The sequence below is a fragment of the Neophocaena asiaeorientalis genome, unplaced genomic scaffold, assembly GCF_003031525.2.
Source record: "Neophocaena asiaeorientalis asiaeorientalis breed wild unplaced genomic scaffold, Neophocaena_asiaeorientalis_V1.1 scaffold283, whole genome shotgun sequence".
Taxonomy (NCBI): Eukaryota; Metazoa; Chordata; class Mammalia; order Artiodactyla; family Phocoenidae; genus Neophocaena; species Neophocaena asiaeorientalis.
In genome coordinates this window covers 1,471,290-1,497,301 of record NW_020172827.1, presented here as the reverse complement: position 1 = coordinate 1,497,301, position 26,012 = coordinate 1,471,290, and the positions used below count along the sequence as shown (strand labels likewise).

Genomic DNA, 26,012 nt, shown 5'->3' with positions numbered 1-26,012 from the left:
GCATTTGATTCCTGTCTGTCACTGAGTGATGAGGACAAAGGGTGAGGAGTCAGGAAAAGGTCTGGGCCACTTTGTTCAGAGTCTGGATGCGAACTTTGGATGAACTCTTCATCAGGGAGGGGGCTGGGGAGGAGAGGAGAGGCCAGCAAGGAGAAATTCACTGCTCTCTGGGCTCAAGCCTCAAAAAAAAAAAAGAAAGAAAGAAAAAAAAGGAGATAGAAATATTCTCTTTAAACAACAGAAGGGGGAAAAAATAGGTTAGGAGGGTAGAAACAGCCTCCCTCAGCCCCCTTAGAGAAAAAGAGGGCACCTTGTGGGTGAGGGGGGTGTGCTTAAGAAAACAGAAGGCCAGGGCACCGCTCTCTAACGCGGCTGTTGGGCCCATGCTGTGGGCTGCCAGCCAAGAGCTAGTTTTGTTTCTTCCCCCTCCAGCCGGTCTCTCTTTCTCCCTCTAATTTTTTTTCCCCCTAAACTAAAGGGAATTCCTAATAAAGCCACACTAGACTTGCAGAAAGCGAAGGGAAGGAAGAAGGGACCAGGGATGGGAAAAGACAGATCAAACCCTATGCCATCTGATAGTCCAAAATATGCATGTAAAATTGCAGCACACTTCATCACGTGCATAAACCCATATGCATAAACCCGAGAATGTTCAGTCCTGAGTTGATTTCTCTTTTTTTCATCATCTGTGTGTATGTGTGTGTTTGCATGTCCAGGCTGGCAACTTCTACTGTGTGACTTTTCCCCCCTACCCTGTACAGGAGTTTTTTAAAAAGCACCATTAACATAGAGCTGGAACCACTGCAAAAGCCAGTTTGTCTTCTTTGTGCTCAATAAAAGCCGGCTAGAACTCTTTCACCTCCACTTACTATTGATTTTTCTATTGTACTCTACAGGCGTGTGTATCTCACTCATCGGACTGTCTTTCATTCTGTGAACCTCTCCAACCACATCTGGACGTGAGGTTTTTCAGCTCCCAGTGATGGTATCCCTGTTTCATTCAATCATTTTGCGCCCGGCTGCCATCACGCAGCCACTTTGGGTCTGGCCTCTGTCCTTTGGTCTTTGCCTCAGACTCTGGATTTCAATTCCCCCAAATCAGCTGTCCGTCCCAGCAAGGAGAGGTGAGAGGGGACAAGGCCTCCCTGCAGCCCCAGGGCTCTTTCCCCTCTCATTCTGCATATAAAAAGTGGGCTTAAGTGACTGGGTGGGAGATTCACACTTCCAGGGCTAGAAAGCTCTGGGAAGTGGGGGGATAGGGATGCTACAACAACATCTGGCAATTCTCTCTCTACTTCTCCCGGGGAACACCCCCCGGGGTGGTGTATGTGAGGCTGTTTCTTGAAGCAGAAGTGCCCAACAGCTGCAAGTGGGCACAACTTCAAAAAAAAAAAAGAAACTGATGAAAAGAAGCAGATAGATAAAAAAGAGTAGATATATGTATATGCATAACTGAATCACTTTGCTGTACACCTGAAACTAACACAACACTGTAAATCAACTGCATTCCAATCAAAATTATAAAAAAAAAAAAAGAGAGAGAGAGAGAGGCAGATAGATGGACCAACGAGATGACCATTCACTAAGCTTCTGAGAAACTGGAGTTAGCAAGGGAATCTGTGTATTGAAAACCTCTCATTTTGCACTCCTATGAATAGGAAGATAAGCTCCACACATCGAATAAGTGTGCCTGATGTCCCTCCTCAAGAAAATCAGACACACAAAGATTGTCAAGTAATAACCAAAAAAAGGCAGATGAAACATTATGAGATGTGAGTATTCACATTACAAAAACGGCTCTTCGCCCTACAAAAGGAGTGCTACAAGCCTAGCCCTGGAAGAGACCTCTTAATCTTTCAAATTGAATCCCTTCACTTAACAATAAGGCGGCCAAGACTGCCAGAGTATAAGGAACATACCCAAGTCCCTGCTCTCTGTAATGTCCCCATCCAGGGTTCTTTCCATCACACACATTGTTTCCATGAAGCGAAGGAGTGGACTCAGATAAAGGACACAGTTATCAAAACTGGACCCAAACACCTTTCAGGAACTTATCCACACAAAGTGAAAGACACCGGTACCCATTACCTGAAGATACAGCAGAAGCCGTAGCATCCTAAGGCCTGGTGCACGAAACCAGGGAATATGAAATAGGCACACACATAAACATCAAACCACATTTGCTATCTCCCTTGTGTCCATCATCCTGGGCGCCATCCTTAAGTGTGAGGTGTGAGGGTTTGTGAGGTCGACCTCCAAGTTTCATTCTCCGTACAAAATCCTGGTGGACTGCTGCCGCTGTTCTCTCTGTGGGCAGCTCACCTCTATCTTCAAGTTCCCTCTGGGGATAACAGCCTCAACAGGCCATCGTCAAACCTCTCAATCACACCTCTCTGTTCAACTCTCTTGGGATCTTGAGCTCCGTATTCACTGCATGCCCCACCAATTCTGTGTTCAACAAGATTGCTAAAACTATGCCATGTTCTAAATCAGCCCTGCACATGCCGGCCAATCTGTGAGTTCTCTCTCTTCGATTCTGCTTCGATTTCGTAAGCAGTGGTGACAGGATAGGTTAGAGAAAAAAAAATCTTCAAGTTGGGTTGTCGTTTGTAATTGACAACGCATTGTACACCCATATCTCACTGGAGATTCATAACCTCCCTGGAAGTGGACAGAGCCAGGGGGATGATTGTAATAGTGCCCACCTTACAGGTGAGGAAGCTGGCCTGAGTGGCAGGCCCCTCGTTACCTATCTACTCAATAGTAGAACAGGCCAGAATCTGTTCTCCTGCATCACAGAGCTGCTCCAAATGGGCCTGGGTGTTTCTGTTTTGCTTTGGAAATGAAGAGGGGAAAAAAACATACATTTCCTGAACACTCATCACGTGCCTAGTGCCGTGTTTGAGGCTTGTGCAGGGATAACTATAGCATCCTCACCCATGAGCAGCTTCCTCTGGGCAAGCAATGACATAGATGCACATGTATCTTCTGTATCCTTTGCTCTTCTTATTCCTATTTGTCTGCATACATTAGAGCAATAACTCCACCAGGATAAACCATTAAACATAAGCAGTGGATGCTGGGTGCATCTTCCTATTTGGTTTGACAGGTAGATTTGCCAGTAGGATTATGGGAGTGATCATCTATATTTACGGTTCTTTCAACATACTAAAAAATGCTCTAATTTCCAAGGGTGTGAGTACAGCACATACCCTCTCTGTGTACATCACAGTTGTACTGTCAGGTTCCCAGATTTCTTTCTCTCTCTTTGACTTTAGTACCCTAGGAAGATGCCATCTGTTGAATATATGAATGAGTGAATGAATGAATGAATGAATGTATATAAGCACTGCTTATTCAAGGGATAGTAGAGAAAAGGGGTGAGACTATAAATCGAAAGTTATTTTGTTTATTAATGACACAAAGGAAAGGGGTCTTATTCAAGAAAAAAACTACACATGGGTGTAAGATGTAAAGAAAAAAGTTTACAGACCAAAATGCTAAAAGTTTCTCTGCTAGACATCCATTGTAATTAGCTGCCAAGATGCCCAACTCAGGGTGAGAGTCTTGGCAAGTAGAAGAGCCTTAAACAGAGTGGCTCTGCTGAGCAAAAGAGTGGAACAGCCACAGAAGAGAATCAAAGAAACTGGTTCTGGTGGTCTTTGAATCAAGCCAAAGGAACTCTTCAGGACACTTTTTATTTAAGTGTACTGACCCTCAAAGACCACACAGCCCTCCTCAAAGTCCACAGTGAGATTCCTGGTCTAAGACAAACATCCCCACTCTCCCCAGGAGAAGCCCAAATAGCAAAGCCACTAAAGCAAACGCAGGACCCTACAGGGAACAGGGCTCATGAGGAGGGAGATGTGTAGGGAAAATGAGCTTTTTGATACTCTTCACTTGGCAACATCTGAACTGCACTGGGATGGGGGAAGGATATCCTCAGGGAGTGACCCTGAAAAGTGACAGCCCGGTTTGAGATACCACAGACTCCAACTAGGAATTTTCAAGCAGGGAGGGGGCTGGCAGGAGGAAGGTGGGGGCAATTCTTCCTTTCTTCCTCCCCAAGGACAGGTTTAAATTACACCGTGCTTACACTGGGAGGGGTGAGGGGAGAAGTGTAGAGGGTGCCCAGAGAGCCTCTTACTCAATTACTTCCCCTGCTGTGGGGTCTACAACAGCTTTCACGTTTTAAAAAAATCACACTTTCAACTTCTTGGGTTTATTTGTATTTATTACTATTACTATTATTATTATCTAATGGAGGAGTCCTTTTCCAGGATTCCAATTGACCTGATGGGAGGAAAACTGGGCAAAAAGTCAGAAGCAGAAGCAAAGAGAAAGCTGGCATAACTTTGGGGAGAGGGGAAAGAAAAAAGAGGAGGCTTTGTAGATAGGAAAAGACAGGACAATTTGAGGATGGGAATAAAAGGAAGGTACTGGAATCTGAGCCATTGACTAGTTAAAGCAGCTGCCCCTCCCACCTCTGCCTCGCCCACTGAAAGGTTGTGTCTAGCCAGCTTCCTAAATCTGATTATCATTTGTCTTATACGGTTCTCATGTGACGTCTCTTGCACACTCTTCCCGCCCCTCCGTCTACCTTGTGACACCCTGAGCACCCTTCATCACCCCAAGGCCGAGACCATAACTCAGAAAACCCAGACTCAGAGGAGCCATTCAATAACAGGTTGATTCTAACCAGAAACCTCTTTGTCTCTGAGCACTGGGTTTGGAGCACTTCACTGGAGTGATCCAATAGATCTAAGAGGGATTTCCATCCTGTCTTCTTATTTTTTGACACATTGCAGAAGCACACACATAAGGTTCAGAAACTAGTACGCTCACAGCAGACAGCAGTAATTTTGGAAATAATTTCTTAAGATAGGCGGTCTGAAAATAGAAATAAGTACGATTCAGATTTAGATGAATTATCTGTGACTCCTTTTTCCCTTCCTTCCTTCAACTAACACTTACTGAGCATCACATATATACCAAGCACTGTGCTAGGTATGCAGAGATGAATCAAGCATGGCTCACTAGTTTACCACCTGGAAGGGGAAGAAGCTTACAATCTCAGACAAAACTGCAATCATCTTTCTGGAAACTTTGAGTGTACAGAGGGTTAAAGACTGTGCTATACTTAGGTCACCTGCAAGGCCCTGATCAATGGCTGCCCTGAAGCCCCCTCTATTTTCTCCCAATGATAAGCAATTTGAGGACAAGGTCCTATCTTGCATTTCCCATTGTGCCTAGCTTCGAAGTCAGCACCGGGTAAAGGTTTTTAAAAAGAAAGGAAGAAAGGAAAAAAGGGAGAAAGGGAAATATGAACGTAAAAATTCTCTGATTAATATAACAATGAATAACTAAAAAATTAACAAAACTGGGTAAAAGCCAGATGTGGCAGTTATCTGTTCTTTTCACTCTTTATTTTACAAGTATGTCCCAGGGATCATTCGTTCTTCCTGGTCTTAGGATCCAGTGTTCTCTATAAGTCATTACAGGAATGGTAGTGGTGGCCATCACTCTGACGGGCAGCAGGGCAGCGGGAAAACGAACAGTCTTCCCTCTGAGGCTGCCAGGTCAAGTCAGGAAGAGGCCAAAAGAGGGGTCCCACTCCCTACCTCCCTGAGGCCCCATCACACCCTCATCCCAGAGAGCTGGGGGTTGGGGAGGCTGGGGTAGTTAACCAAGGACCTCCCGCCTAAAAGAGAAAGGAAATGAAAATGCTAATCTGCAAGACAGTGGCCTCACTCCTCACTCAGATGCCCTCATCATTCCTGTTTTTACCCTCCCCTCTCCGGGCTTAAGGATCCAAACCCCAAACTCCAAAAGGAGAAGCTAGCTGTATTGAGAGTGCATTTTAAGCAATCTTATACATCATTTCACACACAAAAAATGTTCATGCCTCTATTATACTTATCAAGCTAGAGTACAATGTATCTATTAAGATGTATCTATGCCAGTAGACCATAAACTCCTCAAGGGCAGGAACTTTTGATCCCTCTTTTTGATGGCAATTCTCAGTAAATGTTAATGAATGGATTTTCCCCCTTTTTGGATAAGAAGATAAAAGAGTGTTTCAATTCAAAAACTATTAACTGAGTATTTACTACACATATGCTGGGCATGTAAGTTCTAATCACTGTTTTCCAGAAATTCATTAGCCTAATGAGGGAGTCCGTTTGTCAACCAATAATTATAATAAGATCTGGCAAGTGTGGTGGGGACGTTATACATAAAGGGCTACAGTAAAATATGAAATATAATAACTTGTTTATATGTTGAGGGCAACATCTATCATATCATTTAGCATCTTATTAGGAACCACAGGAGAAATTCTGCATGCAGCCAACAACTGATTCACTTCCAATTCTAAATGCTTTGAAATTTGAAATCGAGCCTGTTTCCCTTTTTGCTTTTGCTACCAGGAAGCAAACAGTCAAATCTATAGCCAGCCTCTACAGGATCTAGACTGAACAAGGTCCTAAGACTAGTTTGATCCAAAGTGTCAAGAAGCTATTTCCTTACCAGCCAAAGGCTTGGGAAGGCGACAATGAGAAAGCATCTTGTGCGTGCAATTTTACATACTAATGCTCCCTTGCACTTTATTTTTCTACCTTAATTTTCTCTTCTAATTTCCTCATTTCTTTAGTAAATCTCTTCGTTTTGCTTGTACCTTCTGGTAAGCTGCTTGAATTCCTCTTTGAAATGAGATGAGCAATAAACAAATAAATAAATAAGATACATAACAGATTCTATTCATAAATAGAAGAGGATTTCATTCCTGAGTATATAATCATCTCCAAGAAACAGAACATTCATATGGCCATAAGGAAAATGACAGGAAGAAAATATAAACGTGGGTGAGGGACTTATAATAGATATTGAGCTAGGGCAGTACAATTAAAGGTGAATTTATTTTCTTTTATAATGTACTTTCTTTATTAAGGTCTTCCTGGGATTATACTGTTTTCTAAACAATACACTTAAACATAAGATACCTTGAATTCTTTTTTTTTCCTTCTAGCCCCTGGGGTGATGTGAAGATAACAAGCCCTGTACCGTCACCATCCAGGCCCATCCCGGGGACTTCATCTCCACCCAGGTCCTCGGGAGGCAGCTGTCCCCTCCTCTAAGCTGAGAACACCCACTCATTAAAAACAGGAGCTGCTCAATGTGCCATTCTGAAAAGACTGGCTCTGCAACTGGGCAAGTGAGACTTTCTGGTTTCACCAAGGAAGCTTCCATTCAGTCGCACACGCAGGTGTGACAGAAGGACAGCAGGACCTGGAAAGGCATGCAAGAACAAGACACTGTGTCCGGCTTTAAGTTCCCGAGTCCTAGGCTTCTGAGAAGGAGCTAGAAAAGATGACATAGATATAAAATATATATAAAACAGACGGGCAGTCAAGCTTTAGCCCACCTATGAAAGTAAGTCATGCACACTGCCTGAAAGAAATCAGGTAGATTCTAAAACAGCAAATAGGCAGGGGCCTAACAAAAACCAGGAAACAGGCCCAGGGAGAATTTTGGACTTATCTCCTTTTATTTACGTCTTACAGCCAACCACAGCCAAGAGATAATGAAGTTCATGTACCTGAGAAACAGGACCAGAAGTGGGCAAGCCAAATGATTTGTTATTTGGACACCTGAGTAGGATTCCACGGGATTTTCTGGGAAGAATCACAAGCTGAAGGGCTGTCACTCAATGGGAATGAAAATTTTGGTAGAAAAATCTACGTTTAGTAAAACTTCCTGAGTCAAACCTGTCCCAACAGATCCTCTCATAAGCTGTGCAATTTTCGGGAAGTTCATGAAACTCTCTTTCAGTTTTCTCATCTTAAAAACTGAGGCAACGATAGTAGCTCCACATGTGCTCTATGCATTAACTATTATTACCTGCGCACAGAAGAATTTCCTGCTCCAGAGGGGAAAAGGGGCATCACTTCCGCTGACGTTTTCCGTTCAGCTTCGTGCTAAGATGACCCACCACCACTCTTCTCCCAGCCTGGGGCCCACGGCAGTCTTCCCTTCAAATCACTTGGATAGGGTAAACATGAGTATAAAGTAACAGCTTAACCATCTACACTGCCTGCCTCCCTTCCTCGGCTGACAGCCAGGACAGACAGACTGTGCGTCTGTGTGTTCCAAGAGTAGGAGAAGCCTCCAGGGCTGGCCTGTCCCAGTAACTGGATTGAACAAGCTCCTAGACCAGTTTGATCCAAAGAGACAAGCAGCTATTTCCTCACCAGCAGAACGGCTGGGCCTGGCTGAGCCAGCCACAGTGAGAAAGCCATCACCGGAGTCCCATAAACCTTAAGGAGACAGTAGGTCTAATGGCACAAGGCCTCAAAGAGCATCAAGTTAACCCAGTGTCTTCTACCAGCAGGGGGGGAAAGAAGGGAGCTGTGCAAGGGGAGGGTATGAATGTGAAAGATGAAGCTAACCATGAAAATTTAATTTGTTAAAATAATGACTAGAAAATGACAGATAATGCACAAATTGTCTACATGCATTTACTGAATACATAATAAATGTGTGTGTGAATATACAGAACTATATATGCATACCCTGATAAAAATTAATTCCAGCTTCTCAAAAGCATCCTTGTTTGTCTCCCTGCTGGCGAGAACCCTGGCGCACAGAGGTAAATTTCACACTTCCTCTCAGCAGTCCCTCCACACGGACCCTGTAGCTTAAGCCGCCCAGGTGAGCAAATGTCACAGATGCCTCTTCGGCGGGCGGTAAATTCCAGCCATCCCAGGGAAATGCCAAGTGGTCTCAGGTCACAGGTTGGGCAAATAGTGATTTGAGGGTCTGGGGGATGCCCCATTGAAGGGGAGGAAGGGAACAAAAGAGAGTGAAAGGGGAAGCAGAAAGGAAAGGAAAGCAGAGGCAGGGTTTAGCGAAAAGCAAGAAGGCCAGCTATGTGAGGACTCAAACACAGAACATTTCTCAGGCTGCCTAAGTAAAAAATCAGCACACTTTGAAAGAAAGAAAGCATTCTGCCACGTGTATCACCCTGCATGTTCAAGAACTTTGGGTCGGAATAACATTCTCAGATACACTCCTGGCCGTAAGGAACAGAGTCCTGTCTTGGGCAGAGGGCTCTGGAAGCAAGTCAGCTGCCCATGTTACAAAGATCATGACCATGATACCGGCCCCTTATGGGCTGTAGGTTCCTTGAGGTTAAGGCCCACCGCTGGCACATTTGTGTTTTGTGTTCCTCGGTGTCTTTCATGCCTTATACAGAGAAGTTTCATAAATATATGCTACAGCAATGAATGGGCTAAAATAGTATACAACTCTGCAATTTCATCATGCCCTCCAGAAGGTCTAAAATGAAATGTCTAACTGGTGTTGAAAAATTAAACCCAACCAGGACAGGAATTCATTTTTAACTTTTTCACTTTTCAACCTGTGGGACATAAGAGTTTTGCCCAACATCTCCAGAAATGATGGCGCTCAAAAATATCTGGTCAAACTTACTTAAAAACAGTCAAGCTTCCATGACCCTCACTTATGAAAGCCAACATTCAAGAGGTGACATAAGTCAACATAAGTGAGGAGAAGACATATTCTATTGGGATCTTGAAAAGACAACCAATCTTTGCATACTTAAGACCAAATGGAAGCCACTAGGGAGATTCTCTCCTTCGTATAAGCCTCTAGGAAGTTAATCTGCGGCTGTAGTTACCAAGATATCACAGCCTGAAACACCTAAAAAGGGAAGAGGAAATGAGTAGGTAAATGAGTAGGAGGTGGCAGTGTCCAAATCAGGAACAGAGGGAAGCAATCATTTTCATTCTTTATTATCCCCATTGCTGGTATTAGTATTGCTACTCTTATATTTTAGCTGTAACATCTGTAACAGAAGGAACATGTGAACTCTCAACCTATATAGTAACCCTTCCATCCTCTCCCCCAGAGTTACTGGGATGAGAAACTCATCCTGTGAAATTAATAACGGGCCTCATTCTTCAGCTGGTGGATCAGAGACTAGGCTGGTGGAAATTTATAGAGAGAATGAATTCAAAGATTTTCGAAGTAATGAGGGAATTCAACCTTCTTGCTCTACCACATTCATTCAGTAGAAAGTTTCTGGAGGGTCTATTAGAGGACTTGGTGGGTGCCCAGGGAGGCTGCAACAGAGCAATGATAAGAAAGCACAAGAATCCATTTAAGAATAACAATCACACATCAAGAACATCTTTCCTGGTGTAACTTTCGAAGAAGAAAAATAAAGTAATATGCCTTAGGCCTGAGCATGATGACAGCCCCTTCCTGCCTTGGCTCCAGCAGGCTAGGTGGGGGAGGGGAGGCAACTATGTGTGTATGGGTTGGAGGGGGGCAAACTACCAAAATCGATTCTTTACTTTCAGAAGACTCTCGCAAAAAGAAGGCAGCGTGAGGCCCCTTGAAGCCTTCCTCTGAGATAAGACAAGCCAGCACATAAGAAACTAGGTCCGTGGGAAGGCACCCAACCTTCTTCAAGTGTTAAAGAAATCAGACCAAGCTTAAGGAAAACAAATGTCAGCGCTGTTTAAAGTACATCAAGGTTCTTTGGGTTAAAAATCTCCCCAGGGGAAGATGATGTGCTCCCTGTAAGAGCTGAGAGAGAGAAGATGGGAGAGGGTTTCTACAGTAACTTCAGATTATGTTGATTCATTTCAATACCATGAAGCATCAACTGGACTATTTATTGAATAGAGAGGAAACAACACAGAGGCAACTAAGCAAGGAGCTGCAAATTAAGATGTGTGCCTGTGAGCGCGGGTACCCGCACACGCTCACCCACGTGCTTACACGCTGCCTTCTGAATTTCACTTCTGTATGCAAGACCACCACCGCCAGCGTCTGCACTGCACGACCACTTTGCATACCGAAAATGCGGCACAGACCCCACGCCTGGCTCCCTGGGGACAGACCCCCGCAACCCTCGCTGCTCGCTGGAGGCTCCGATTGCTGTGGCTGCGAGGGTCCAAGCCCAGACTGAGAGGTGTTTAATAAAGGAAGGATGACTCCCGCGAGACTTTCCCCCTGGCGGGTGGGGGTCCTCTCCTATCTCCCTCTCGGGGATTGGAGAGTGAGGGCAGCTAAGGAGAGGAGGTGGCGGGGGAGGAAGGGATCCTGGGGCGCCCAAAAGGAAGGGATCGGTGAAAACACAACCAAGCCCTTCTCCGGGGACTCTCGGCTTCCCGGGCCGCGCCCGGGCGGCCCGCGCCAGGGGTTCGGGGGCTCGAGGCCGGCTCTGCGCCGGGCGGCGGCTCCCTGCCAGTGCGCGCAGCCCTGCGGGGCGCAGAGGAGGCCCCCCGGGCCCGGCCGGGAACGCGAAGGCGGCGGGCGCTGATACCCCTGCATCAGCATCAGCCCCGTGGTGAGGTCACCAGCTTTCAAGGAGGCTTCGCAGCTCCCCCAGAGCCCACTCCTCTGAAAGGCTAATTGTGCGCGCTGCTGCGGCAAGACCCAGGCGCCCGTCTACCCAGGCCCAGCTCAGAGCATTACGATCCTGTCTGAAAGGGGCCTCTGCTTAGCACAAGGCCATGTGGCCGGCCACCCCGCTCCTCCAAGGTTTCTTAGCATTTTCTTAAGTTCCCAAAGTTTTATTTCGTAATGCATCCCCTTAAACTCCTTCCCGACGACTCCGACTTCTCTTTCCCACCTGATCTAAGCAAACAGGCTCTCTCATCTCATGTGTTTTCTGGTTGTTTTCTCCTTTCCCCTTTGATTAGCCTCGGGACGAAGCTGCTTTAATTTATTCCTCACACGATCTAGTTACTTCTCCGGCCTTCAGACTCCGTGCTGCGCGCAGCATCACCACCCACCCACGCATTTCCCACGCAAGGGGTTAGGGATTACAAGCACCCTAGTAAGGAGGCCACACAAAGGAAAGCGGTGCATGTGTTGCCCGCGCTTTGTTTTTAAACGTTTATTAATGTAAGCAGGGTGCACGGCCCTAGAGCCTCTGCATGCAAATTCTGTAGAGAGGAATTAACGTCTACACACTCGTATCCACAGAGAGCCTTTCAGAATAGATGTAGGCTGGGCTCGTCATCAGGGTCTCTGAGAGGCGCTCTTTGTTAGGGACAAAATATAAATGCAAACTTTCAATTCTATTAACAATGGTAATTATAAGGAGGATTCTCTTACAGTGACAAGACTTGGGCTCAAATCACCTAAAGCCCTCAGAAAAATGACTGACTGACAGCTATCTCTCAGCCCTACCAGCACAGGCCACTAGGTAAATGTATTCCTTTGCCCTACTAGCAGATTCAACCCTGTCTCAAAGCAGGACAAACAGATGGAACTTTCTTCTCACACTTAACTGAACCACACTTTCTTAAGGAAAGTCAAATCTTTCTAGATATCCTCACTTTGTTTCCAGAAGCCCCACTGACAGGTAGGTGAGAAACAGACATTAATTTAGTATTTCAGCTGAGGCACACTGAACAAGCAACTGTCCACAATTCTATGGTGAAAATCAAACCCAAGTTTCCTGACTTCCTGCGCTGCACCATATGAACTTGGCAAACGTATCCTGCACTTCCAAGCCTGCAACCATATATCTTTGTATTTTCCAAAAGCAATTTTCAGTCTAGAATCCAATAGCTACAAATAGATAGGACACAAAAGAAACATAATTTGCATTCAGTCATGGAGTCAACAAGGTGGATTAAACTGGGACTGGCCTCCAGCTGGCCTTGTAAATGTGATACTGAATGCTTCAATTTAAAAAAAAAAAAAACACTAATTTTTTTTTCCTGCCGGTTTGCCTTCTCCAGCTCAACTTGAATGATGGAGGCAGCTTTAACACCACCATAACCAGTTTTACATGACTGTCTGGAAAAGATATAAGGAGTCAGAGGATAAATCAGGAGTGCCATAACAATGAAAAAAGAATCGTGTTTCATAAATGCTTCACCTGCTTTCAGTGCTAGGTATCCAGGCCTTGGCAGAGACTATGTTGGGGTTCATGATCCATGAAACGTGGGGTCAGATTAGTGGCTCTTTAGAGTGGCCCATTCCATGGATGTAGAAACCTGAGACCAAGAGGTTAAATGGCATTCTCAAAATAACGTAGTAACTTGGAGGCAGGCAGTGTTAGGCTTTAGAACTCTTGATTCAGGGTCCAGCAAACACTGAATTCTGTTCTTTTTCCATTGTATCCTAGCCGTACAAAAACAAGGTGGCTGCTTCCACCACCCATTCTATTTTAGGGAACATTTCAGATTTTGTTAGGGATAAGGTATCAAACCATAAAATGAGGAGTTAAGGAAAGAAAAAAAGTAAAATAACAGAAGAAGGTAAAGGGGAAACACCTCATCCTGGCTCCCAGTAGTGGGATATTCCCTGCCAGAAAACAATGCCTTAGATAAGCTTTATTCTGGAACATGGCTATCCATCAGGAACCAATTTCAATTGTTGCAGAACGACCGGATCAAGTCTGAGTAGGGAACAATCAAGTTTCACACTCTTCCTTAGAGTGTGAAAATTATGCCAAAAAAAGAACAAAACAAAGATTTATGCCAGGACAACCATTCTACGGCTATGCTCTTCAAAATGGAGAACAGTAGCCCCATGTGGCTATCGGGCACTTGAAGTATGGCTAGTCCAAATGGAAGATGTGCTGTAAATGTAAAATACACAACTGATTTCAAAGCCTTAGTACAAAAAAAAATGTAAAATATCCTATTAATAATTTTTATGTTGACCATATGTTGAAATATTTTAGATATATTTGGAGTTAAATAAAATGTGTTATTAAAATTCATTTCACCTGTTTCTTTTTACTATTTTTTCCCCGATGGGCTACTAGAAAATTTAAAACATTAAATTTAGAATGACATGTGCTCACTGCACAGCACTGTTCTATGGGATTCTCTCCCTAGAACTCTAGGATTGAAGGAAGGAGGCACAGGAATATTGGGGTAACTTCTGCTGAGCTCTGCCCCTGACTTTTTTCCCCTCTCATATCGAAAACCATTTAAAGCATTTAAAAGCAGGGTCAGGAAGCATCTCACTGAGCCCCTAAAACTCCTGGCCAGAGCTGGTAGAAAACCGAACCTGAATAGACGGGGTCAAACTAATGAGACCAGTGGTAGACAGCCACGTGGTTTCAGAAAAATAACAGTAGTTGCCACGTATTGAGCATACTCATGGAACTATGTGCTTCATATTGGCTAGTCCTTCAACAAGCCTACATTGTATTATCTTTACAAATGAGGAAATTGAACCTCTGTTAAATCAACTTACATTACACAAGTGAGGATTTGAATCCAGATTGGTTTGACTCAGAGACCATGCTCTTTCTAGCATACTAGATTGCTATTCAAAAAAACTGTCTGATCTTTTTGGCAAAGGTCTTCTTCTCTGGGAACCTGACACCCGAGATTCTAGCAGTAGAGATTTGCTTTTTTTTCTTCTCTAAAATGCAGATAGCTCTGAGAGAGGTTTCACATAAATCCTGATCATGCACACTTCAAGTCAAATAAATGTATCAAAATATTTTTTCTTAGAAAAAATGTTTTTCTTCTTAATCAAAGAAGAAAAATAATACAGTACACGCTTACACATGGAGGAGAAGAAAGATCAGTGATTGAAGAAAAAGGCTGAAAAATAATGCTGAGAGTGACGAAGACCAAATTTAGTGTTATTTACAATAAAACTTAAGAATACACCTACTACAGCTACTCTGGAAAACAGTCTGGCAGTTCCTCAAAATGCTAAGCATAGAGTTACCATATGATCTAACATTCCACTCCTAGGTATATATATATCCAGAGAAAGAAAAACATGTCCACATAAAACTGTTATGCAAATGTTCAGAGCAGCAACAACATATGAAAACAACCTAAATATCCATCAACTGATTAACGGATAAACAAAATGTGGTATATCCATACAATAGAATATTATTTGGCTATAAAAAGGAATGAAGTATCAGTAGACGCTACAGCACAGCGAAACTTAAACACATTATGCTAAGTGAAAGAAGCTGGTAATAAACCATATATTATATGATTCCATTTATGTGAAATGTCCAGAATAGGTAAATTCATACAGACAGAGATCAGTGATTAGTAGGGGCTATGCAAAAGGAGAAATACAAACTGACCAGCAATGAGTACAGGGTTGCTTGTGGGAGTTGATAAAAATATTCTAAATTCAGGTTGTGGTGATGCTTGCACAGTTTTGTGAATACACTAAAACCACTGAACTGTATACTTTAAATGGGTGAATTTCATGGTATATCAAATACATCTCAAGAAAGCTGTTAAAAAAAAGAAAAAAAAAAACTACTAGTATCAAGGTTGTTATTATGACTGATACAACATTTTCCCTAAAGGAAGAACACATGAAGAAGACAGGAAGAGATCAGGTTGCCCTAAACTCACTTTATGTTACTCTTCCTGCTTTGAAACTTTGAGTTGAATGGATGGGCCTATGTGTTTTCAAAGGGAAAATATTTTTAACTATGATTACATAATATCTCCAGTTGCTGATGCTAAGAAAACACCATTACTAAAAATGCCATTCTAGCTTTTCAGGAGGTTGTTGTCCAGTGTGTGTGTAGATAATTAAAAACCTCTGTCTTTGCTCTTACCCATTCTTTTTTTCCCCTCTTCTTCCAACCTCGACCAGCCTTTTGGCCAGATACAACTCATTCTCACTTTAAGAGAATGGCAAGAGAAACATAAGAAAACAAATCTTAAATTCAGCACTATTTTTCCTTTTTCAGCATAGAATCACAGAGTCTTGGAATTGGCTTGGTCTTTTGGGACCATCTGGTGCAAGCCTCTCTTTTTCATATAAGAAAACAGGGCCAGAAATAATAAAAGCTAACAGTTATGGACTGTTTACTCTATGCCAGGCACTGTAATTTACATGTATTACCTCATTTAATCCTCACAACAGCCCTCTAAAATATGTACCATTATTACCTTTATTTTACAGGTGAAAAAATGAGGCACAGAGAAGTTTAGTAAATTTAATTAGGTCACACAGCTGAAAGATAGGAGATCGGGATACAAACCCAGGTGGTCCAGCTTCAGACACCAAACCTTTAACCACTACTCTTATAGTTTCTCCTAAAAGTACTTAAGCTATCTGCCTGTCATCTTATAACTACTTAGTGGTAGGTCCAGAACTAGTACAGGTATGAGAGACCCACCCCAGTTTCCACTTACTGACAGAATGACAATGGGAGATATAGTTGAAACCAGGACCTAAACCAAAAAGGATGAATTTTTCCACCCATTGCAATATTGATTTCCACCAATAATTGAGAGATTGAAACAGAGCCGTCAGAGGTAAGAAGACCTTCCGGGAAGTCACTACTGACCTTATTCTGCCATGAAGGGAGATAGGTTTTATAATCCCATGACAGTCTATACCTACACTTTTTTTTTTTTTAATTCTGGAAATCACTCTGCCAAGTTCTGAGAAGTGATATCACTAAGATGTAGATGAGGCAAAAGATTCAACCAGAGGACTCTCCTGAGGACATACTGACTACCTCACTACTTAATTATATATTCGTAGAAAAAGTTAACACAATGACAAACTATGAAATGGAATAGAATAGGAGTCTTGAGATAATTTACTGTAGAAAATACAGCATCTCTTACCTATATCACTCAGGGAGCTCAGAGCACTTTGCAAACAACTCATTAATTCTCTGCTGATTTTATTTATCAGTTACTACATTCTTTAACCCTCACCACACCGTCTCAGGTAAGGGGCAGGAGTGGAGCCAGAATTATTATATTCCTCTAACCCAGGCTAAAACAGCCATGCAAATGGACAGGGTGCTCCCAGGGGCATACGAAAATGAGTAAGAGCTGTTTTTGGGAGCTGCACCTAGGACACTGCCTCAATCATGTGACATTTCGGGCAAATTTTTTAATGAAAAGAAAAGGTAAAAAGTATGCTTAGAATCACTACACCAAGTTCCAACCATAACAGCATCCATCTCACAAAGGTTTGAAACCAAAGTTAAGATAACCAATGCTAAGTTTTCCTAAGGCATGTATGTAAACTACGCCTCAAGAGAAGCCAGGGTTATGCTTTAAATTAAAATTAAAATGCTTTCTTATTTAAATATGTTCGATATCTGGGTTTGGGATTGGTTGCTTGCTTGGGGGTAAATTTTGTAATTTTGCCAACAACAAGCAAAAGTTCATGGATGTCAGCAGAACGGAGAAGCACGTGAAGAGAGGCATGTGAGAGAGGCCTGGCACCAGCAGTGAGCTAGATGCGCCAGCAGGCAATGCCCGCCTCCACCCAGACTGCAGCCTGCCACCCACCTGGGGACCCACACCCTCGCTCCTTCCAGCCCGCAACACCCCACAGGGCCTAAGTCACAAGTTTCCCCTGCGTTTCCCCACTCATAAATCCTCTTCCAGCTTCCTCAGTTTCACTTAAATCTTTTTCATTCCCAATCCTCACAGACATCCTATTGTTAGAAGAAATGACACCAAATTTCCAAAGACCTCACTCTGGTAGGTCTGACCAAGCTGTTCTTTGCATCCTCCTCTCCACCTCTCAGGTGCCAGAATTGGTTCAAATCCACTTCTAAAAGTGGATGACACAAAATCGACTGAAGAGAAGGGGCTCTTCTCATCATAAGCTCACATTGTGTCTGCCACGGAGCCGTATTATTGTAGGTCTATCGCTTCTAACCAGATTATAATAAATAGTACGGGGTCTAATCACCTGACTCCTGCCTAGCACATCGTTGTACCTGAAACAGAGGTTCAAGTAAAACTGAATCAAGTAACTCCCCTTCATTTGCTCCCCTTCTCTCTCTCTGTCCCTTCCACAAAAAAAAAAAAAAAAAAAAAAAACCAAATACTTGAATTCTCTCATCAGCAAGAAAAAGTTTTTGCATTTGCCTGCTAGAGATGAACTTCTATGAAAAGTCACTCCTGCCACGTCAACCCTAAAAGGAATCTGATCAGAGGCAGCTCTAAATTGTCTGAAGTTATTTCACTCCACACTCCTGTTCTCTGTTCAAGGCCTAATCCCATCAGAATTATTTCCCTGAAATATATAGCTTCCTTCCACGGTGTCCCCTCCACCTACATACACACACACACACACACACACACACACACACACACACACATACACATGTACACACATGTATACACACACACAAATTATTCTCTAATGCTATAAAAAGACGACGATTAGGAATCCCATAATGTAATTGCTATACTAAAAAGAAGTAGCAGGCGAAAATAATAAGGAAGGGTGAAAAAAGGTGAAATACAGCAGTAGACTTCAGGAAAAAAAAACTACAGTCTGTGATGGGGGTGTTAATTGAACCCAGAGAAAAAAGAAAAGAGAGAGAACAAAGGCATGTTAAGAAAGCAAAAAATAATTTTTTAACCTCCTTCAGTGATTTGATAACTTCACTGTAGATAATATGCAGAGGAAAATTGGCTGAAAAGTGCCATATATAGCTATTATGTTGTAAAAGTAAAAACTATTCACAACAATTACAGCTATTCGTTACTATCTATAAATAGTCTTCTTAGTAAATGGCACCCAATATTTTTTGTGTGTTTTCCTCATTTTTAAACCTGCATGATTTTTGACACAGAAATTTTTAAAAATCAAGAAACATTTAAAAATATAGTTAAAGGGGCTTCCCTGGTGGCACAGTGGTTGAGAGTCCGCCTACTACCTCTACACATATACAAAACCCAGCCTATTGCTAATATGTCAGAAGACAAGGAAGGTTCTTAAGAAAAAAAGAAAATGAGATATTAAATGGTCCAAAACTCTCTATGAAATCTCTATGTTCCCAGAAGGAACAAGGAGATAAAAGCCACTTCTGAAATACACTTGCTGGAGGTCTTGACAGGGCTTTCTTGCTGTTGAGATCTACTGCCTGAGAATTTTGCAGGCATTCCTTGTTCTTAGCGTTTATTAAAAAAAGCAAGAAGTTATCAAAATAAAAACTTACCTACATTCTCAACAAGAAAACACTAGGGTTCTCTCTTTTTTTTTTTTTTTTCCTGAATATCCCCACAGTAATTTTTGACTAAATACCTATCAATCAACTGTAATCTAGACGGTGCTGCCTACTTTGGGTGTTATGCGTGTGTGTTTCTTTAAAGTTCCAAAAGGTTGGTAAGACAATCTTAGCTAGTTTCCCTACTAATTTCTAGAGTTTTCCAATGAAAGTCCTTCACAAAATCAAAAAAGCAAAAGCAGCCAAGGAATGCAATCACCACGCTTCCTTTCAGGGTCCTGCCTACCTTGTAAAGACCTAGGTAAGCCCGCTAAGCGAGCTCCGTGTGAGAATACAAACAAACAAACAGAGCCCACCCTAAATCAAGTAACCTCCACAATGTTTGAGACGGAAGCTCAAAAATACTCATTCAATGTGAGGGGCTTGAAAGTAACAATAGGAAAAGTCCCAAAACAATGAAGAAATGTATGTGACCTGATCATCCAACTGATCTTTTCACTAGCTCTGTATCAAGAGGGGGAGAAAAAAAGAGCTCCTACAACTTTACAGACACTATGTGTCTCAGACACGTCAACCGTATGTAAGATTTGTGGGCTCGTAGAAAGAGGGTGAGGCCGATCCTGAGTAAGTAATCGTGCTTTAGAATCAGAGTCCTTTTCAACACACCGCAGTTGTCTCCTACCTATAACACCGAACACTCAACATTCCAGGAGAGGTTTCTTCCTTCCCCTTAATCCTTCCAATACACAAGTTGAGGAATAAGAAGGAGAAAGGACTTTTTTTCTTTCTCTTTTTTCTCTTTCTCTTTTATTTTTTTTACTTTCACCCATGGGTGCTCTCTCAATCCAAAACTCTGTGTGTGTGTGTGTGTGTTTATTTCCCTCTTAACACAGGACCAATGATCCTTATCATTTTCAATTTACAGTACTCAATGAACTATTTTTTAAATATATTATTTGAGAGACAACACACAAAACCGTGATTTAGACTTTTAAAAATCTCCAAATGTTAATGTCATTCAATAACAGAAAATCTTAAAAACAAAATATATAATCCAACAATTATACCTTTAGAGTATTATTTTGACCTTCCTATCACCATAGTTTAGGCAATATTCATGTAAGGAGCAAACTCTTGAACCCACACCAGAACCAGACCTCTATTCACACCCACCCACTTTGATCTACTGCCTCAGTAGGTTTTAATTAGAAGACTAGAATTAAACACTTTGGCCACAATATACATTTAAGTGCCCTGATGGGCTTCCTTTCAATAAAAGTCTGATAAAGTGTCTTTAAAATAGAGTCTCTTTGGCCTGGATTATCAAATATGCCTTTAGAGCTTGGTTCTACATTTTATAAAGCAAGATTAGCAGGAACGCATACCTGATTAGTAACAAATTTCAACAAACCAAATATTCCAAGTAAATTAAGCAACAGAGAAAAAAGAAAATGAGAAGGAAGGAAAAAAAAGAAGAGAAAGAAATATATACACACTTAGGTTTCCTGCTCCGGGTTAATAGAAAAAAAAAAAAAAAAAACTAGAAAGTGTGACAAACTGAAAAAGGCCTTTTGATATTTGTATGCACAATCCATACATTTCTCAAAAGGTGTCTCACAGCTAAAATAATGCAATTCACAGCTTTGCCGTAAGGTTAGGCTTTGGCAAGGCAACCCGGAAGACTTAAAGATCTAAACATCACTGCTCAGGTGCTTTGTCTGGGATATCATGCACAACACAAATAACATTCAACAAAGGAACTGCTTACTAATTTTCCATACATTTCAAGACCCGAGTAATTACATATTTGATCAATGGTCACATCTTGAAACTATTTCTTTTTTAAAAGAGAAACACAGAGAGGACTCAAGAAGAAAGCCACCCTGTGTGCCCTCACTCCCCCCACCCCCCGCTTCCTTTTTTTATGTGTAACTTATCAATGTATATCAGCCGGGCATGCAATCATATTTATTGTCACTTTCATTCATGTCATGCCCTTGCTTATATGGTTTAGATATGAATTATTGACTGTTACACTCCTTGTTGTAATAAATAAATAAATAAATAAATAGGATGTCAGGTACTTTGCACTGCTCTACAGCGAGCAAGCAAGCCAGGGGCCAGCAGAAGCTCCCCGCTTTATATAACCACCCCTCGTTCCTCATCTTTATGCCCTGGTTTCAGATTGCCTTCTCAACTCTTTCTTTTTACAGGGGAGAGACTCACCCACCTTGGAAAATTAAGGATTAAAATAAACAAACAAGAGGATGTTGCTAAATGTCCTTCCCAGAGCATCTGTTGTTTAAGAACACCTCTGATTGATGACTGCTATTTTTTAATTGTTGCTTTAAATTTTAAATGCCCTCCTGGGATGTGTTATAAGTGTGTTAGTCCATGATATGAGGTCTAGAAAGTAGAAAAACAACAGAATGACTGAGCTCGTGGCATTCTATTCTCTTAAACCCAGTGATTCTCCCAGCTATAAAATCACAGGGCACTCAAATACCGATAACCTGATGTTGTGTGACGCTTTCCACAAAGATATTTGACAACACTCTGTCGAGACTCTCTAGTTTGCTGCTTCGTGTAATTACAAGAAAAAAAGGAAAGGAAACTTTAAACACTTAAGCATCTCGGTGCCCAACTCCAAAAAAATTAAGTGTTTTAAAGATGGACCAAAATATATTCCTTCAGGAAACGGACTTTTACTTTCATATTTTTCCCCCAAAGGCACATCATTCTATAAATTTCCCTTCATAACCTCTATTTCAGCCTCAATTTCAAAGAGGCCAGGAAGAGAGTTAAGGCAAATAAACCAGTAATGCCTGGTAATAACTGTCAAAGAAACTTGGTGCTTTCTTTTACAGGAAGCAGGGCTACTAGGACTTCCTACTGGAATATGCGATCAATCTTGAGAGTACTTCTATTCTGAAATTTTAATATTTAAATAATGGGTTCCTGATTGCCGGTTAAGTGGTCAATTGGCCAAAGAAAATGCTTAAATGTTGGAATCTCATTCCTACCTGTTTTTTCTTTGATTTCACACAACACATTAAACAAGGCAGGCTTCATTCTGTGGCAGTTTAAAGCATGTTTTCTGCAAGAAAGAAACAACAGAATAGCTTAGGTGGACTCTAGAGATCAAGCTGCTCATAATGCACAGGGGGAAGAAAATTTGAACATTTAGCCAAAATTATAGACCAAGCATAACTCTGTGGCATGCTTCAATTGCTTTATGACTTAATAAACAGAGTCCCGCCATAGAAAAAGAAATAATGTTAATTAGCAGGGAGAGAGTAGGGATTTAACTACAGAACAGAACTAATCTCAATTATGCCCATTTAGGAAGAGTTTTGGGCTTGTTTGTTTGTTTTTTTTTTAAATAAGTAGTTTAATCCAAGTGGAAGTCTTAAACCAATAATCCTATCCAGGGCAATGAATACACGGCAGAGTCAAATGCATGGGTTAACAGTTTTGTATAATCTATGCAATCACCACAGCCTAGGAGCTGTCTGCTTCTCGGTCCGTGTGTGTTTTCAAATTTAATTCATCCATGTGTTCGAATTCATTCCGCAGATGCCCCTGTATTCTCATAAACACAAGATGCTTGAAAGGTCTTCTGAGTAGAACTGTCAATTTATAAAATTTCAGTCCCCAAGTTAAAGAGTATGGAAATGCATTGCCAGGGGGCAAACATACCCATATGGGGAATAAATTCATTTCTCTGTGTTCACATTATGTCGCTTGTGTACACACTGCTTATTTGCAGGTGTTGAAATTCAATTATTTACAATTAGGACCTTGCACCCACTGGGGGAGAAATAAATACAATTCTGCCTTTTAGATTAGTGATTTACCTGGTTCTTCTGTGTGCTTGTATTCAGAATGCACTTGAAGACCAAAACAATACCTTTCCCTTCATTTTACTCTGGAAGCACTTAGCAGAAGGATATTGTTTTGGAAACAAAATACTGATCATATCAGCTATTAGTTAAGGGAATTCTGTTGACTAACTAAAATGAATGTGTAAAGATAAATGGGAACCTCTGGCACTCAAGACACATGCAGTTCTTTTTAAATCCCTTTCAAAGTTAAAAAATAGACACATCCTCATGAACGGAAACCATGAACCATGCTCTATATACTGTACATCAGAGGAGTCATAAACTCAAAATTCAAAAGTATCAAAATAAACATACACATTGTGTCTAAAATAGGAATGGTTCCCTATGTAAATAATAAATGTACATGATGAAGATCTGACTAGGGAAAGGAAACACCCGATTAAAATATTTGCTCAGTTACATTGTTTAACCAAGAAGAAAAGCTTAGTGGCGATTTAGTTCTCTTGTGGGATGAGCAAAAAGGTGAAAAAAACTTCAATGTATCAAAGACTTCTTTCTGGGCCTTTTAAAAGAGTTTTCATTAATTGTATTCTTATATAAAGGCCCAAATGCAAAAACAAACAACAACAAAAAATTCCACACGGCTTTGCAGAAATATTGCATTGCCACAGCACATCAGTGGGGTTATAGAGAGAGAACAGAAAATGTCACTATCCCAAAATTGTGTCTGATCTCTCAACATCTAGGCCATTAAAAGGAGGAACCCGCCAAGCCACGGCTGTCCTCAGTTGTACAAAAAGGAGTGGGACTAAATATCAGAAAAGTGGTGAGTTTCCAGTCTTACCGGCCCCTTCAGCTACATAAACTTGTTATTAAAGCAGTTTATTGGTATGTCTGAGTTTATTTTCCTGGAACAATGTAATGGAGAAATCTGTTCCAATTCAAAAAGAGACTGCCAGGGGGAAATCTTCCTCTTACCCTACCTATTAGCTTTTCTCTGGATAATAAAATTCAAAAAGGGCACCGATTAATTTTTGAAAACTTTCCCCTATTTAAAAAAAATTTAGCATAGTTCCAGTCTTTGAAACTTCCCAAGTTTTCAAGCACCCATAAACCTCAGGACTGTTGAGTTTACATGTTGCATGCGCTTACAGCTAAAATAAGAGTGTAATTCACAACATCCATGTTTTTAACTGCTCCTCATTTTCTAAACTCAAATTCCTATCTTCCTTAGACAAAAATACATATAATGATGTCTTCTCCATATAACTAAGTCTTGTGAGGTACAGGAATTGTGTATATATGATTAAAAAACCCAACTGCTTCTGAGATTTAACAAAGCTGGGTAATTGTAAAGACATATGTGATCATTAGATTTTTTAAATTCTTCCTTTCGAGATCGGCCTTGGGCAAGCAGTTGGTGGGCTGCTATTTAGTTAAGTGTTTTATTTTGAAAAGAGAATTTACTGTAAAATCCTAGAGTGGAGAATTATATACCTGGTAGTGGATTAAGTTGAGAAGCTACACAGCTTCTTTATTATGCTTCCTTAATGAAGATCTTCCTATCCTATAGGATTGAAATACATAAAATACACACTTGCCTTCATTTCTATTTTAGTAGCATCTAAGTGGTCCTGAAAGAAGCATGGGAAAAAGAGCATGCTTGATTTCCCCCCCCCACCCCTTTTTAAAGGACCATACATTCTGTACTACGGAAGGTTAGTAAACCCACTCAAAATAAGAGACAATAAAGTTACACTACATATCTGAGCCTCTTAAACCTACCAAATATGTTTAAAAGCAAAAGTATCTCTTCTTTCTTTACATCAGCTTTTCTTGAAACAGAATTAAATAAATGCAAAATATTTTCTGGATAGCTGACAACTACTGACAAAGAATTACCTTGCCTTTTTTTTTTTTAATAGGGAGATAAAGGGGAAAAGATAAAAATTAATTTTGGAGGAGTAGTCCAGAAAGAAAATCCAAAGTCTCTAATTCAGGGAAGGGGTCAACTAAATTTGCAAATAAAGTGTTCATGGGACATTTTATTTTGTAATGTTACGGAGTCCTTCAACAAGAAGTCATGTAATGCTGTTCAAAACTTGACAATTCTGCTCTCTCTGATACTTTTTTAAAGCAGTAAAAAGTGCCGAGGGCCGCTTTAGGATCAGTTGGCAATATTTTCGGCGTGCCTGAGTGTTTGTCTGGATATATATGAAGACCTCTATATTCACACACACTCACACACACATACACACACACACACTATATATATATATATATATATATGAAAAAATATATATACACAGCCATATCACGGCATGGGAGATTACACTTTCGATAACAACGCTCCTTCAAATTTTACTCCTCCGCCATATAGTTGCTCGTCAAAATGGGCAAAGAAATAACATTTAAAAAGAAAGCGCTGTGGTGATTCGGTTCCCATTGTTTCCCCCAGCGAGAGGGAGAAAAACAAAAAACCCCAAGAAAGGAAAAGAAAAGCCTCCATCTCACCTGGCCTGCGCCTCATCCAAACTCTGGTCTGTGATGGTCATAATTTGCTGTAAAATGTCTCCAATGTCCTGCTTCCTCCCGCCCTCCCCCTCGGTCCCTCCGGCCCCATCCTGCAAGTGCTGGGACAGGCCGGGGTGTCCGGCCATCCCGACCCCAGCATGGGAATGCATCAGCCTGGGCTGCTCGTCCATCTCCAAAGGCAACGGCAGCCCCCGGCTCTTCCTCTTCTGCTCCTCGGCTCGGCTCCTGGGAAGCACCAAGGCTTTTTATCCTTCAAGCTGTCTTCAAATCCTTTTCAGGATAAACAGGGAAGGGGGGGAAAAAGAAGACCAAAAGAAAAAGAAAAAAAAAAAATCCCTTTTTTGTTGCAAAAGCCAGATCTCCCCCAGCCGCGGCGGCAAGGCAGAGCACAGGCTCTCTCCTCCACCGTGTCTCTGCAAACTCCAGCAGCCCCGTCAGCCTCCTGCTTTTGTTTAGCTCAGGCTCAGGACTCCAGAAACATATACAGAAAAACCACAGCCTGAGAGGAGGAGGAGGACGAGAAGGAGTAAGGAGGAGAGGGGAGGGGGCAGAGGAAAGGGAGGAGGGGGCGGGGAAGCCGGGAGGCGGGGAAGGGAAGGAGGGAGGAGGGCACCCGGAGCCCCGCCCCCCTTCCCTGATTGGCCATCGGA

At 41.8% G+C, this 26,012-nt stretch overlaps 1 protein-coding gene across 4 annotated transcripts in view; it reads right to left on the bottom strand.

The window, feature by feature from the left end:
• PBX1 (PBX homeobox 1) overlaps positions 1-25,681 on the bottom strand; it is a 320,664-nt gene extending 294,983 nt beyond the window's left edge. For all 4 annotated transcript variants that reach the window (XM_024741979.1, XM_024741982.1, XM_024741978.1 and 1 more), the window contains exons 1-2: positions 25,342-25,681; positions 22,006-22,079 (exon numbers count right to left, since the gene is read on the bottom strand). In XM_024741979.1, coding sequence (XP_024597747.1) covers positions 22,006-22,079; positions 25,342-25,532 — 265 coding nt within the window. In that variant the 5' untranslated portion in view covers positions 25,533-25,681. The remainder of the gene's footprint in view (positions 1-22,005; positions 22,080-25,341) is intronic.
• Positions 25,682-26,012: the final 331 nt, after the last annotated feature.